This window comes from Ovis aries, chromosome 2 (assembly GCF_016772045.2).
Source record: "Ovis aries strain OAR_USU_Benz2616 breed Rambouillet chromosome 2, ARS-UI_Ramb_v3.0, whole genome shotgun sequence".
NCBI classification, from domain to species: domain Eukaryota; kingdom Metazoa; phylum Chordata; class Mammalia; order Artiodactyla; family Bovidae; genus Ovis; species Ovis aries.
The window spans coordinates 149,969,078-149,983,582 of NC_056055.1; the positions used below are offsets into that span (position 1 = coordinate 149,969,078).

A 14,505-nucleotide genomic window follows, 5' to 3' on the forward strand; every position below is an offset into this window, starting at 1 on the left:
AGTAGTCATGCCTGTCTTGAAGAGCTCATAAACTCTTAGAATTAGTGTTATTTAATAACAATTCGTTAAATAAAAATTTAGCATAAAGTCTAACACAACAGTAGTAGTAACTTACATGCATTTTCTAAAAACAGCTGAAAGGAAAATGAATGAGTGCTATTTTGAGGTAGTAACATGTCTATGTCACCTCAAGATGAGGTGGAGTGAAACTGCCAAAGACATTTCTATTTATCAAGTAGGTGAATAGTATCGATTTGCTTTTTAGCAGTCAAGCATACTTGAAAGTGCTGAAATTAAAATGCATTCATAATATTTTCTTAATCTTTAAAAATATATTACTGAAAAATACTACACTCAAGATGGAGGATATAAAAAATGTGACATTTCAGAAGGTTTTCTCTTATTAAGACATTTATTCTCTGAATCAGAAGCAGGAAAAGTATGATGATAATAAAATGTGGACACTGGATGCAATTTAATAATGGTCTTTCACATCTTAAGGCTTCATGTTTCTCTTTTATGGAACAAGTAACATAAAGAAGTTGTTCAAAAAGGCCATATGCAGCTTGGAGGAACTATTTATCCTTGATATCTTTAATCCAGGACCCCTCATTTAATCCAGGACATCCCTCAGGTGTCCTTCATATTCCACCTCACTCAGTAGGCCCTGCCTACATTTGCCTAAGCTTATATTAAACTATTCTATTCATCTTTGAACATCCGCAGAGTTTTTAACAGTCTACATATAGCAGCTGCTTAAATGTTTAAACAAATCTCTATCAGACTGAATCATCTACCAGATGCGGTCTTCAAGTAAATATGAGAAAGCCTTGTGAAAACTTAACAGGAAGGTTCAGTTCTTGAGATCTTAACATTCATCACCATGAATACGTATCATTACCTTTAAAACCTATTTACTTACTGTGAGCCCAATCCTGTGAGAAAGTATTCATAAACATCATCTCATTTGATCTTAACAACAAACTATTCCTCAATTTGACTCTTGATGGAACTGAGGGCCAGCCCCAGACCTACTTAACATTCAAGAATGTTTAGAAATTGGATTTAAGGAATCTGTTTTAAAACATAGATGGGTAATTCTGATCAGCTACCAGAATTGAGAACCAAAGTTAAGAGACTTACTCAAAATCCTATAGTTAAGTGTTGGGGAGTCATTATTCCAATCTAAAGCATGTCTAACTCTCAAAAGCCAATGTTCTTAAATAATATATTGTATTACTTGTTTTCCTACCTATACAATACTAAGAATCCAACTGCAAATATAATAGAAGGTGAGTCAAGGTGTTTTTAATTCTGGTAATAGCTAACATTTCTGGGCCCTTGCTAAGTGTCAAGAACCATGCTGAGCATTCATTTAAACTTATAACACCCCAGGGCAGTGCCTAATAAAGTCTACAAGGCTTTCATAACATCACACAGTCAAAAAGAGGCTGCTACAGGTAAGACTGGCCCATCCCACAGGTTTGGGATCAGATTAGTTTAGGGAAAAAAAAATAACCCCCTACCCCAATGAGGCCTTTGCTATCTTGCTGCAGGAAGAAAAGTTTTCCACTAGACTCACCATCTCCAGTTTGAACACGGTTTATCAACTTTCAACAGATCACTAACACTGAAATTAATACCATCATACTTCACAACCTATTTTTCTGTCACCCAACTATCATCATCAGACCATCACTGCCACACAAGTATGCCCATTTATCACTATGATCTAATTTCCCACCCTACTAGTCATATTTCACTAGGTGCTCCTGGTACTCATGGCTCAACACAGGTAAATTCTTCTCAACCAATTTCCTTTATGAATTCCCTGTTCAGCTTCAAGACTGAACCACAGGGCCTCACAGACTGATAAAATATTCTTCTGCAATCACTTCCTCCCAACAACCATTTGCACCTCAGGACCAAGAAACAGGGACAGATGTCCCCAATACCTATTGCTGTTTTGAAACTCAAAGTTCCTCCTCATTCATTAACGACTTTAGCACCTAGCTTCTTTACACAACTTATTTCTTGGTTATTTCCACATCAACGAAGACCACAATTGATTCTGACTTCCTCAACATCCTTGCTTCCAATATTACCTGTCCCTACCTCAGCCACCCACTTTATGGTCATTAACCTTGACCTGTCATTGCACTTTATAGCACCACTCCTAAAATCTCTGTGTTAAGCATCTCTTCTGTATACCTACAAGCTTTCTCTATTCTAGCTCACCTACTCTGGCCAATTATCTTCAATGCCAATGAGGTTCAAAAGACACAGATCCAACTTCTCGCTATCTACTTCCTAATGCCCTTCCTCCCTCTTTCTTGTCTAATTTCTAGGCTCACTACAACCACATCCAACTTTAACCCCCTTCATCATTTTTTGCCTGGCAAAGGTCTCAACCCCACTGAACTCAAATCCTTGTCTGTATCCAAGCGTCTGAAAATTGCTTCTTAAAAATGTACATGTATCCCAATCCCACTTTTAAATCATATTCATGGCCACAGATTTTTATGGACACTAGTACTATCAGAAAACCCTGAAAGCATTTTAGAATGTTCTTTTCCTCACACACGAAAATTTCTTAACCCATCCCCTCCATCAGCTAAAGACCCTTATTAAGAAAACAGAGGCAATTATATGGGAATTTAAGCACCGTCTCACCAAAGCAACACACTTTGGTTAGAAATAATCCATATCTACACTAGCAGGTACCCTTTGCCTATTAAAAACTACCTATTCAACCTGTACTCTGGATCCCATCTTCCCCTTCTCTTTTCATAAATTTTTCTCTTCACAGTATCTCTTGTTAAAATAAAAACATGTCCTCAAATTTTCTACCCTGAAAACAAAAAACAAAAACATGTACTGTCTACGTTGCTGTTTCCCTAGTCTTAGCCCAATTTAGTAATACAATGACACCTCACCTCATCCACTTTGCCCAGCAATGAAGTCACCAAGGACATCCATGCTGCCAAATTCCAGCTGTCATTTCTTTGTTCTTATCTCTCTGTTCTGACTTCTTTGTGGTACCTGACAGGGCTGATTACATCCTCTCAGAACACGTTCTTCTTTTGGCTTGCACAACACTACATTTTCTCAGTTTTCTTCATACCAGACTGAGGCTGCTCCACAAATCTCTGTTCCTACTAAACATGCGGGTGCTTCAGAGCTCTGTCTCGGGTTCATTTTTTTTGTATCTGCCCTTGTGCTAGTGACATTTAATCTCAAAGCTTAAAATACTATTTATGTGCTCATGATTCCAAAAACTTCAATTTTCAGCACTGAAACCCTTGAAACATCATGCCTGTCTTGTTAACTGCCCAGCCGACATTTCCATATCATTATTTAATAAACAGTTCATATACAATTATTTCCAAAACAGAACTCTTGGTTTCCTTTCCCAAATTTACACTTTTCTCAGTCTTCTTTATTTTAGTAAATGGTCCCACAATTTACTTAGTAGATCAAGGCAAAAACAGTTCCTTCTCTAACTGTCCTTCTTCACTCCACCACATCCAACCCATTTGCAAGTCCCATAGACTCTACTTCCAAAACATACCGGAATCATCTGTCTCTACCACCACCATCACCACCTCCAAAACAACAGATTCCTAGTTGGTCACAGAAGCTCCCTGCTTCTACTCTTGTCCCAATAAAATCCACTCTTCACAGAGCAGCCAAAATAGAAATAAGATCATTCCACTCCCCTGACCTTCAGTGGCTTCGTATAACACTTACGAAAATCTAAGCTTCTGACATTAGCTTTCAAAGTCCTAAATGAGCAAGCCTCTGCTCATCTCTTGTATCTCAACTTATCACCCCTGTCCCTTCCCACAAGTTACAGCCACACTGGGCCTTCATTCAGTTCCTCAAACACACCTAAGTCATTCCCACCTTAAAGGCTCTGTGCTAGCTGTTCCGTGTGTTGCAATGCTCTTCCTCTCATTCTAGAATAGCTAGCTCCTCTTTGTTCAAGTTTAAAATGCCCTCATCTCAACAAGATTGGAGAAGGAAATGGCAACCCACTCCAGTGTTCTTGCCTGGAGAATCCCAGGGACAGGGGAGCCTGGTGGGCTGCCGTCTATGGGGTTGCAGAGGGTTGGACACGACTGAAGTGACTTAGCAGCAGCAGCAGCAGCACCTCAACAAGGCATTCCTTTAACACATAATACTACCTCCATGGGAGAAAGCTGCCTTGTCTGACTTCTCTATATCCCATATCTAGAACGATGCCCGGGTCCATAACAGCACTTAATAAACAATGACTCCCTACAGTAATCCTACTGCTGCATAATAACATTAGAGAAAATAAATCTTTCTCAAGGACACATAGCTGCTAAATAGTAACAGTATTTCTTTGATTCAAAAGCATCTTACATGATATAAGGGTCACCAGCAATAACAAATCACAGTTTAACTATACACATATGGAAGTAAATAAGACTATTCAGTAAATGAAATATAACACTACAATACATTAAATTTTATGAAGCAAAACTAATGCTCTTTAATGCTTTTGCTTGAAAAATGATTGACACTTTTGATGAGTATAAATTTGAGTAAATTAAAATCAGAATTGTTAACTAAAATGCATACATGCATGCATTTCTTAAAAAGAAACTGTGAAAAAAAAATACACACACGGGTAAATCTTACCAGAGTTAATTTTGGCCTGTAACCATTTCTTCATACACTCCTGGTGGACATACTGTAAACTTCCGGTGCACTTGCATGGCTCTATCAGCAAGTTAGAGGATGATGCAGCTGCCATCTGACAAATTCTACATAAATCACCTTCTTCTTCTTCGGAGTCCTCTAAAAGGAGGCTGGAAAAGACGGTATATTTCTTAAACAGAGCTATCAAAACTCATCCTAGTCGGTCATTTCTAGTTATACATAATCCCAAAATATATCATGGTCTCTCTGGGGAGAAAAAAGGCAAACAATAACAATAATAAATAGCAACTATCAAGAAAAATACTTTCAACAAGAGTAAAAAATGTAATATTTTACAAGCAAATCAAATAGGCTACCCTATTACTTATCTTCAAACAATTTAAAGTAATTTGTCCTTGGTACCACAGCTTAAGTTCCACAGCTTTCATAATTTATAAGTTTCGCGAAGATTTTAATTTCTGCAATATCACAGACTACTTCAATTCCAGAAGTGTAAAGATAATGTACATATATACCCGCTACTTTTGTCCCCTCAAAACTTTTAAGACAACTTTGATGAATTAAACATTGACTTGCGATTTTTCAATTTACATGTTGTTAGAACCACGTAATGTTTAAACTGATTAATTTTTGTATTAATACAATCAAAATAATAGATTTTAAAATTCCTCATTTTCCCCACCCCCAGTAATGTTAGTAAATCATTCTCATTTCTTTAAGGTTAGGATTTTAAAGTGTGGAGCAGTTCCCATTAACCGACATCCTATTTCACAGGCCAACATGTACTGCTTATTTAAATGCAGAAATGATCACTATAGAGCAAGTAATTTTTTTGGTTAAAATCTCTCACCTTAGTCCACTGCTGACACAAAAAAGGCACTCAATAAATTGATGATACAGAAAACTAAACTTTAACTGAAATACAATCTGGACTATATTAAATAGATTCCATATGAGTTTAGCAAAAGATTTGTGGAAAGAGAAACAGATGTACTTTGAGGTGACTTCCATACCTAGGCTTAAGCAGAGATAGAACCTCAAGTATTAATCTTGGTTTTTTATTTATTTATTTTTGGCTGGGTCCTTGGTGCTGCATGGGCTTTGCTCTAGTTGCCGTGAGTGGGAGCTCCTCTCTAGCTGCGGTGTGCAGACTTCTCACTGAGGGGCTTCTCCTGCTGCAGAGCACAGGGTCTGGGTGTGCAGGCCCCAGCAGTTGCAGCTCCTGGACTCTAGAACACAGGCTCAGTAGTTGTGGCGCGCAGGCTTGGTTGCTCTGTGGCATGTGGGATTTTCCTGGACCAGGGATCCAATCTGTGTCTACTGCTCTGGCAGGCAGACTCTACCACTAAGCCACCAGGGAAGCCCCCCGAATGCTAATCTTTATGTTTTACCTTTAGATGTGACTTTCCTTGGCTCTTGAGTTTTTACTTTGAGAGAGTCCATTTTTTTACACTTTTATTCATTTAATTGTAAAGTATCTTATAATCCTCATGTATAAATGAAAAACATTATAAAGGAACACACACATATAAACTCCATGTCAAAATACCCCAACAAATGTGCTTTTGAACTAGCTAACCAGACAGGGCAGTGCTGGCTTAATTGGTTACTCTTTGGAAATCAGTAAACTAATGCTTTGCCTACTTACACTATTGCACTCAAATTAATCTCACTTTGAGCACGAGAAATATAGTTACTTACTATATTACTCAGCAGACCGTTCGCAAATAGAGGCTGCTCCTGTAACATTAAACCTAACACTACCACAGCTGAGTAAATTCTTCTCTACGAAAGGAGAAAAAGCAAATTTTAAGGGAATCTTCACTTGGTACAAATTGTTTTTTCTAAGGAAAAGTGGAAACATATTCGTCTATATTCACTATCTTAGAAAGCATATGAAGCTCCCTTTATTACCCAGAGTAAGATTTGAATTGTTTCTTGTTAAAAACAAAAAAAAATCTAAAGTGACTGTAACAACTATGCTCCCCAACGATTTCATTACTGGGGCCTTTATGAATAAGAAAAAACAAAAACCAAAAACACCCAAAGACCTTAGCATTACGTAAATCTTTTCTTCTTACAAGTATCTTTTATGTGCACTATCCTATCCCATTTCATCATAAAAGTAATTTTAATACACGGAAAAACTAAGCAACAATTATTAACCAGCAAAATAATTAAGCTGGACTGAAAATCTCTGATCTTTCATCTTTCCCCAGAGATTTTCAAGCAATCTAAGCTCTACAAAAGATTTCATATGAATAAAAGATTCTAAGTTCTGAATTTAAACTGACATTTCTGTCAAACAGTCACTGTAATTCAGCATACATTTAGACTTTTAAAAAAATTTAAAAATCTGTGATTTTACCTCATCCCCCAAAAGATTTGAAATCAGAAATATAAATAAATGGTAAATAAATGATCTTATTAAAAGGTGAAATATTGTCTTGATACACATGACCACTTGGGTCAACTTACCAATTCCATGTAGCCCTAGCCTACCAAGACAAAGGGTAAGAGATTAAGGCCTTTTGTTTCCATATGTATCTGTGTCCAAAGCTGGTTAAAAACAACCTTTAGATTTTTTTCCCGATGCAATTTACACCCCCAGTACCTACCTCTAGTATTAATTCTCATTCATTTTACCTCTGAGCAAGATACTAACATCCTACTGGATGTAAATTTTAAAGGAAGAAAATTTCAGACATCATTCTTATGAGAAACCATTTTAGAAACAGTTCTTTCTCTAATCTGTTCCTGCTTTACAGGCTTAAGACATGTATTCAAACTTACCTCTCTTTTATTTTCTGTAGTCTTTCTGGGTCTCTTGAAGGTACATTTTTAGTTTTATCATTTTTTCCATCAGATGAACTCCACCCTGAAGGAATAATATCTACAGTGATCATAACATTGTCAGTCAAATTATTTCCAAGTGCTGGGGGCACTGCAAATCGAAATAAGGAACCAGGAAGGATCCCTGTTATTCCTGTACTTCGTCCACTACGAGTTGAATCTGATGGGGAGTCACCTGTACCAACACTGCTTGGTGCTGCAGATGCTTGTGGTCTGTTGGCACTAGCCCCAAGGGGATCACTCTGTGCTTCAAGGTGAACCACTTCATTTGATTCTCTTCTAAAAAGATGATGAGATCTAGATGGTATATCAGAGGTAGATATCCTTGAAGATTCATCTCGTCCCTCTCGCCTCCTTCTAGAGAACAAAGGTGTGCATCTATTTCTAAGTGAGGAAGATAACCATGGTCCTGTATTTCTACCTTCAGATTCTTGGTTAAAATTTTGGGAATCTGGCTCAGAGTTATGATTTTGGCTAAGAGATGACAAACCCCATCTTCGCCGAAGAAATCGAAATCCCTGAGAAGCTTCAGATGCCCTATTATCAGGAATATCAGAAGCTGATGCTGCATTACCACGAGACTGAGAACCTGTCAAGATTCTTGGAGAAACATAAGAATTTTCAGAACCCAATGACCTTGTATTCAAGGATTCTTGATTAGACCTTCGTGAAAAAAAAGTAGATGACATACTAGAAGCTATACGTGACAGCAATCTCCTTGTTGTGCGTCTACCTTCATTGTCAGAAGATTCTTGAAATGATCTGTGAGATGAGTTAATCCTATCTGAACTGCCTATAGTTGAGGGTTCACCTCTATTTGAAGTATAAGAAAATCCAGGCTGCATACTGCTTTGGGGAGATTCTAATTCTCTTGAAGAAAAATTTGATCTTAAAGAATTTCTAGCCGAGTCCCTAGAACATGGAATGGTTTGATGTTCAGAAGGCATTTGGTGGTTAGTAGATGATGTACTCAGTTGTAAAGTGCTCAATGAGTTCTCTTTTGGTCTTGCTCCTTGTGAATATGAAGAAGGAACTCTGTCTTGAACATCTATTTTTTTAAAAAAGGAAAAGATAACCAATTTCATGAATTATCTGTGCATTATTAAATTTAAGTCTATTAACCACTAATTAATGCCAAAATTAACCCCTAGATTCAAACTGAACACTGGCATATTATAACTACATAGCCTAACTATTATTACAGAAAAAAAATTAACATGTTTAACTATCTGTCTACACTTTTGGTAAAATCCAGTGCTGCTGAATAAAGTCATCATTACAAATTTTTAAAAACAGAAATGCATTATAGCTTTATAAGAGGTGAACATCAATCGACTAACACGGATGAAGGTATAACAGTTGAATTTATCGATCAAAAATTGATACGGGAGAAGAATACCTAACATCTAAATGGATAAGGAATTTTAAATGGGTCAAAAACTCAATGTGAATGACTCATAACAAGTAAAAGCAAAATTCTCATAGGGAGTGGTGTTTTGGAAATTTTTCTTACTCTAATAAGTACAAAGTTATTTCATGTAAATACTATCATTCTTGTAATTTTATGGCAAACCATGCTAATAGTTCAAACTTTCTCCAACCTTTGGCTTCTTCTTTCAAGTTAACAACAGGGATTCTAATCTCTGATTACTCATCAACCATAACTATGTTTAAAAAAAAAAAAAAAATACTGGCCGGGAACTCCTAGTCAGAATAGAGCTCTGGCATCTACAATTTTAACAGTACATTGCTGATGATTCTAACCTTCAAGTGGAATGAGAAATATCACAGCATTCCTTTATAAAAAATATTCATCCATATATCTAGTTTAAGAACTAGATTGTTACTGTGCTAACACATGGTACCTTATGGAAGAATCAATGGGGACGAATCTATTCCATACACTTATACTTCCGAAATGTAAAAGCTACTGACACTGTTTACTAAACCTCCTCCATCCAAAGTCAAGCAAATGAAAATAATACACTTTCATTTGTCTTAAATAAAGCAAAAAATTGCCCTAGTAAGGTCATTTAACAAATCTAGTTAAACCGTCCAATAGAAATGCATATTCTTCTTTGTAAATCAAATTCCACTTTTGTCTGCTATGACTGTCAACTTCAGTTAGTATCTTATCTTCAGTTATGTACTATTATTATTTTATTTTTATTTTTTTAATTGCACTTATTTTTTTTCAGATGGATTCACTGCATAATGGATAACTCATTGGACTTCTTTATTTTTTTTAATTTAGGCTTACATACACTGACAGAAACAGTGTGGGTTTTTATTTCAACTAAATGAAAACAAAAACAAATTCATGCTAAACTAAAGGAATCCTAAATTATGTCTTAAAATGATGATTTCATGTTTTACTTAATTCATAAGGCAAATTATATTGCAGCATATAAGAATTATCAAGTATATATAAAACATACATTCAGAAGAGTAGAAAAGTTATAAGCAAACAGAATTTGGATACTTGTGTCTACATATTTTAAATTGGTTACAATTTTTACAGTAAAACAACAAAGTCCTAGAATATATATCAAGCTATCCTATATTCTAAATCTTCATAGTATTTATTTCATTTATTCCTCTGTACTGTGATTTTAATGATACAAAGGAGAAAATGTAACATTATTAGATAAATTATGCATAACAGTATAGCTTATACATACATGATGAAGTTGTGAAATCACCACTTCGGTGACTATAATCCGCAAGATTACTAATGGAGGAATCTGTTCTCCTCTCTCTCATCAAGTCAGTTCCAAATGATCCAAGTACCACTGATGAAGATCTGGGAACTTGACTATGCCTCCAAGTAGAATCTTAAAATAATTGAGGAAGTTTTAATTCAGAGAAACCTTTCACGGTTTCTGATGACAACAAATTTTCAATACTACACAGAGATAATTATGGTTTATTGGTGGCGCTAGTGGTTAAATAAACTGCCTGCCAGTGCAGGAGATTTAAGAGACGTGGGTTTGATCCCTGGGTCAGGAAGACCCCTGGAGGAGGGCATGGCAACCTATTCCAGTATTCTTGCCTGGAGAATCCCATGGACAGAGAAGCCTGGCAGGGTACAGTCTATGGAGTTGCAAAGAGTCGGACGCAACTCTTAGTGATCAGGCATGCATGCACACATAGGAATCCAGTTATATAGTTGCAATGAAAAGCAAAATCCACTAATGCACTAATCACTCATAAAATTATCTCCTACTCAAACATGTTCTTCTCTAATACTAAAATCTACCCCTTGTCTAGAATGCCAATGTCTCAGTCCTCCCTGAAATATCTGAATACACAATATACACACGATGTAAAAATGATTACAGCAAAAGTGATGAGAACAGCCAAAATCAAAGCCATCTTGGAAAGAAAGAGGTTATACTGCAAGTTACATTATTTTGTTGGAACTATTATTGCTGCCATACTTCGTTCATCCTTATGCTAAGAATTAATGTATCATTCCAATTATAATCTAAATTTTGTTAGATATAATTTCATTTAAAAAGAAATTAAAAATTAAGTCTCAAAACTTACTCCCCTTTACTGTTTATCTTGAAATTCTGGGTCTTCCTCTCCTAGTCCTAAACTCCTCAAATAATTTCCCTTCATTAAGGGAAAAGCCCCGGGGTTAATATTAAGCCTTCACAGAGCAGAAGAGAACAAAAGTATCACTATGTAACGATGTCTGTCTACAAAGTTAAGGTCAGTCTGCCCTTACCGATCACATTACTCTTAATATCTTTCAGATGGCCAGTATCTTTCTCATGGCCGTCCTACCTAACAAAATAGAAAGGAATTGCTTATGCTCATTCAATTACTTTATGCCTAAGTCTTTCATACCAGAGTGATTGAGTGATTTGTCCAATGTCACGCAATTAGAAGACTAGAATCATAGCTTTCCAACTCCTTGTACAGAACTTCTAGTAGAATACCACCAACTATTTTTCAACTAAAGAATTTCTACATTTTCTTAAAGTAAGTGTCATATAGCACAATGTGTATTATTTACAAATATGCTAAAGAAACATTTAAAACAGGTTATCTGTAAATCTGGCTTTCCCAGTAACAATTTAAAACTTCATCTCCTATAACAATAAGCAGAAGACAGGTCAGTTTTACAAACTTTGCTACTATAACATATCAGCTATTCTAATTAAGTAAAATACATTAAAATCCCATTTGTGTAAGACATTTTTGCCAAATTTAGAACAAAAATCCAAGATGGAGAGTTAATTTCAGTTCCAGCACTAACCTAAGGTAAGATATTGGAAGATCCACTCTTATTTCTGACTCAGTCTCACATTCAATCTACTTGTTTAAAACAGAACAGCTTGGGAAACAGGCTTTTATCCAAAATACATATAGAGTGACTCGTACGTACATAAATTTAATTATTACCTGATACTGCATTTAAACCATGGCCAATACTTCTTCCAGTTGAGGTAGATGTACAGTTTGTACAAGAAAGTTTAGGTCTTTTTGAATCATGATCCCGTTGCTGGTTTTGTGATCTTGAGCGTGCTCCCTGAGTTATCTCAGACTCACTATACCATGTAGGTTGAAATGGTGACGCAGCTGCTGATGCAGACTGTAAGTTAAAATGAAATTTTACAAAGGAACAAAACACTTGAAATTTTAAAATATTAAGTTGAAATATTAAATTTAATCTATAGTGTTCTAATAAATTGCCGAGGATCATTCATTCTTCACCAAGCACAAATTTTTCTACCATGTAGGTTCTATTGTCTTCTACCACTTGCTCCTTTACATGGTAACTTATTTTGCTAGATTTAGGTATGTCTTCTTTGTAACTGAATATATACACTAGGCTAGGAAACACTGAAGAGTAAAAATTTATATGTAATTATTTTGTTCTCTTAACCCATTGATGAACCTTGTTTCTTCCTCTTATATAGGTAGACAGAACACCAAGAAAGGCACTAAGTGATTGTGAGTACTCTACTGTAAGAATAAGATTTTCAAGTAACCAAAAACACATCTGGATCTTATGCCCATTCAGGAAGAGTCATACAACACTGCTGCTGCTGCTAAGTCGCTTCAGTTGAGTCCGACTCTTAGCAACCCCATGGACTGCAGCCTACCAGGCTCCTCCACCCATGGGATTTTCCAGGCAAGAGTACTGGAGTGGGGTGCCATTGCCTTCTCCACATACAACATTATACATGGTACTAACAACAACAACAAAACTAAAATATGGAATTTCTTCATCAGAGAAACAGCTAAAATTAAGTATTTTTAAAACTCTTAGCTCAACATTTTCTCTTTAAACATATAATTATATGTACAACCAAGTGAAATAACACAAAAATTACAATGTACAAATACACACATACACACAAAGACCATATATTTCTCCACAAAAGAAGGTTAAAAATGGAATGTTATCATGGGCCATAAATTCAGTCTATCTTAACATAATATTCAAACATAAGTATGCAAACAATGTGCTCAAACAGTTTTAGAGTACAGATAAACAAATAGTTATCATATGAGTAAGCATCTGTAATAGGAAATATGTTCAAAGTTCTACAGAAAAGAAAAAACTTAACTGTGTCTAAGGAAAGGGAAGAACTAGTAGAAGGTGATAACTGAAGTTCACTGAATAGGCAAATGAGGAAGGAGGTTGTTATAGGTGGATAACACAAAAAGATAAAAAGATGTTTTAACTATCCTACCATGGGAATTCTTCTAAAGCATCACTACTTACTTGATCTTCTATTATCTTTCAATTATGAGAAGCATACTGCATGTATACAGGAAACTGTATTAGTCTATAGTAACTCTACAGAATAAACCATGCACATATATGGAAAAGTGTAACATGCAAAGCTGAGAAAGTACTAATGGGCAGATCAAGATTTCTTCTAACTCTTGCCCAGAGAATATTTTGTTAATTGAATGTAGGACTCCTTAGCTTAGCACAGACTTGGTCTCACAAGCCTTCTCTACCAAGTCATCCACAGAGACCCAGTCAATGAACTGAATATCAAGTGAGATGAAATTCATTAAATATTTCAAAATAAAACCATGTTATGAGCCACCATCATCTATCAGGGACCTAATCCTGCAGGCCAATGGTTTTAAGACCTTTGAATTTCAAAGATCGAGAACTTCTATTTCTGACTCGTAAATCTAAAACAGCAAGTATCACCTAACCTGATCCCCAAACTTTTTAAATGGGCATTTTATACGCTCCTAAAACATGAACACACCAGGCACAGCAAACATCCTTTGCTGATAACACGAGACAATTCTATACATGGACATCATCAAATGGTCAATATCAAAATCAGACTGATTATATTCTTTGTGGTCAAAGATGGAGCAGTTTCTATACAGTAGCAAAACAAGACTTGGAACAGACTGGCTCAGATCATCAGCTCTTTACTGCAAAATTCAGACTTAAAGAAAGTAGGGAAAAACACTAGGCCAAGCCCATTCAGATATGATCTAAGTCAAATCCCTTATTACACAGTAGAGGTGACGAACAGATTCAACGGGTTATATCTGGTAGACAGAGGGCCTGAAGATTTGTACAGAGGTTTTAACAGTGTACAGGAGACAGTGACCAAAACAATCCCAAAGGAAATGAAATGCAAGGCAAAGTGGTTGTCTGAGGAAGCTTTACAAATAGCTGAAGGTTCAAATTTCTCTACAACATTGTCAACTCTAAGTATTGTCTCACTTGTTTTATTTTAGCCATTCTAGTGGGTATGAAGTGGTGTCTCATTAAGAGCGTACATTTGCATTTCTTAATGATGTTGAGCATCTACTCATGTGTTCCTTGGCCACTTATACATCTGCCAAAAAATGTCTGTTCAGTTGCTTTGCTCATTTTAAACTGAGTTGTTTTTTTGTTATAACCTAAGAGTTCTTTATATAGTCTGGTTACAAGTTCCTTGTCATATGGCATATGGTTCACAAATA

At 36.0% G+C, this 14,505-nt stretch overlaps 1 protein-coding gene across 30 annotated transcripts in view; it reads right to left on the reverse strand.

Annotated features, from left to right (window-relative positions):
* The window catches only part of MARCHF7 (membrane associated ring-CH-type finger 7), a 47,490-nt gene that overhangs the window by 9,845 nt on the left and 23,140 nt on the right, over positions 1-14,505 (reverse strand). For 16 of the 30 annotated variants that reach the window (XR_006058955.1, XM_042244910.1, XM_042244909.1 and 13 more), the window contains exons 3-6: positions 11,956-12,145; positions 10,224-10,376; positions 7,483-8,590; positions 4,669-4,838 (exon numbers count right to left, since the gene is read on the reverse strand). Coding sequence is in view for 29 of the 30 variants with exons in the window: in XM_042244910.1 (XP_042100844.1) it covers positions 4,669-4,838; positions 7,483-8,590; positions 10,224-10,376; positions 11,956-12,145 (1,621 nt within the window). In the remaining variant the exon portion in view is untranslated. The remainder of the gene's footprint in view (positions 1-4,668; positions 4,839-7,482; positions 8,591-10,223; positions 10,377-11,955; positions 12,146-14,505) is intronic. The other 14 variants (XM_060409875.1, XM_042244912.1, XM_060409874.1 and 11 more) reach the window with 1 other exon arrangement.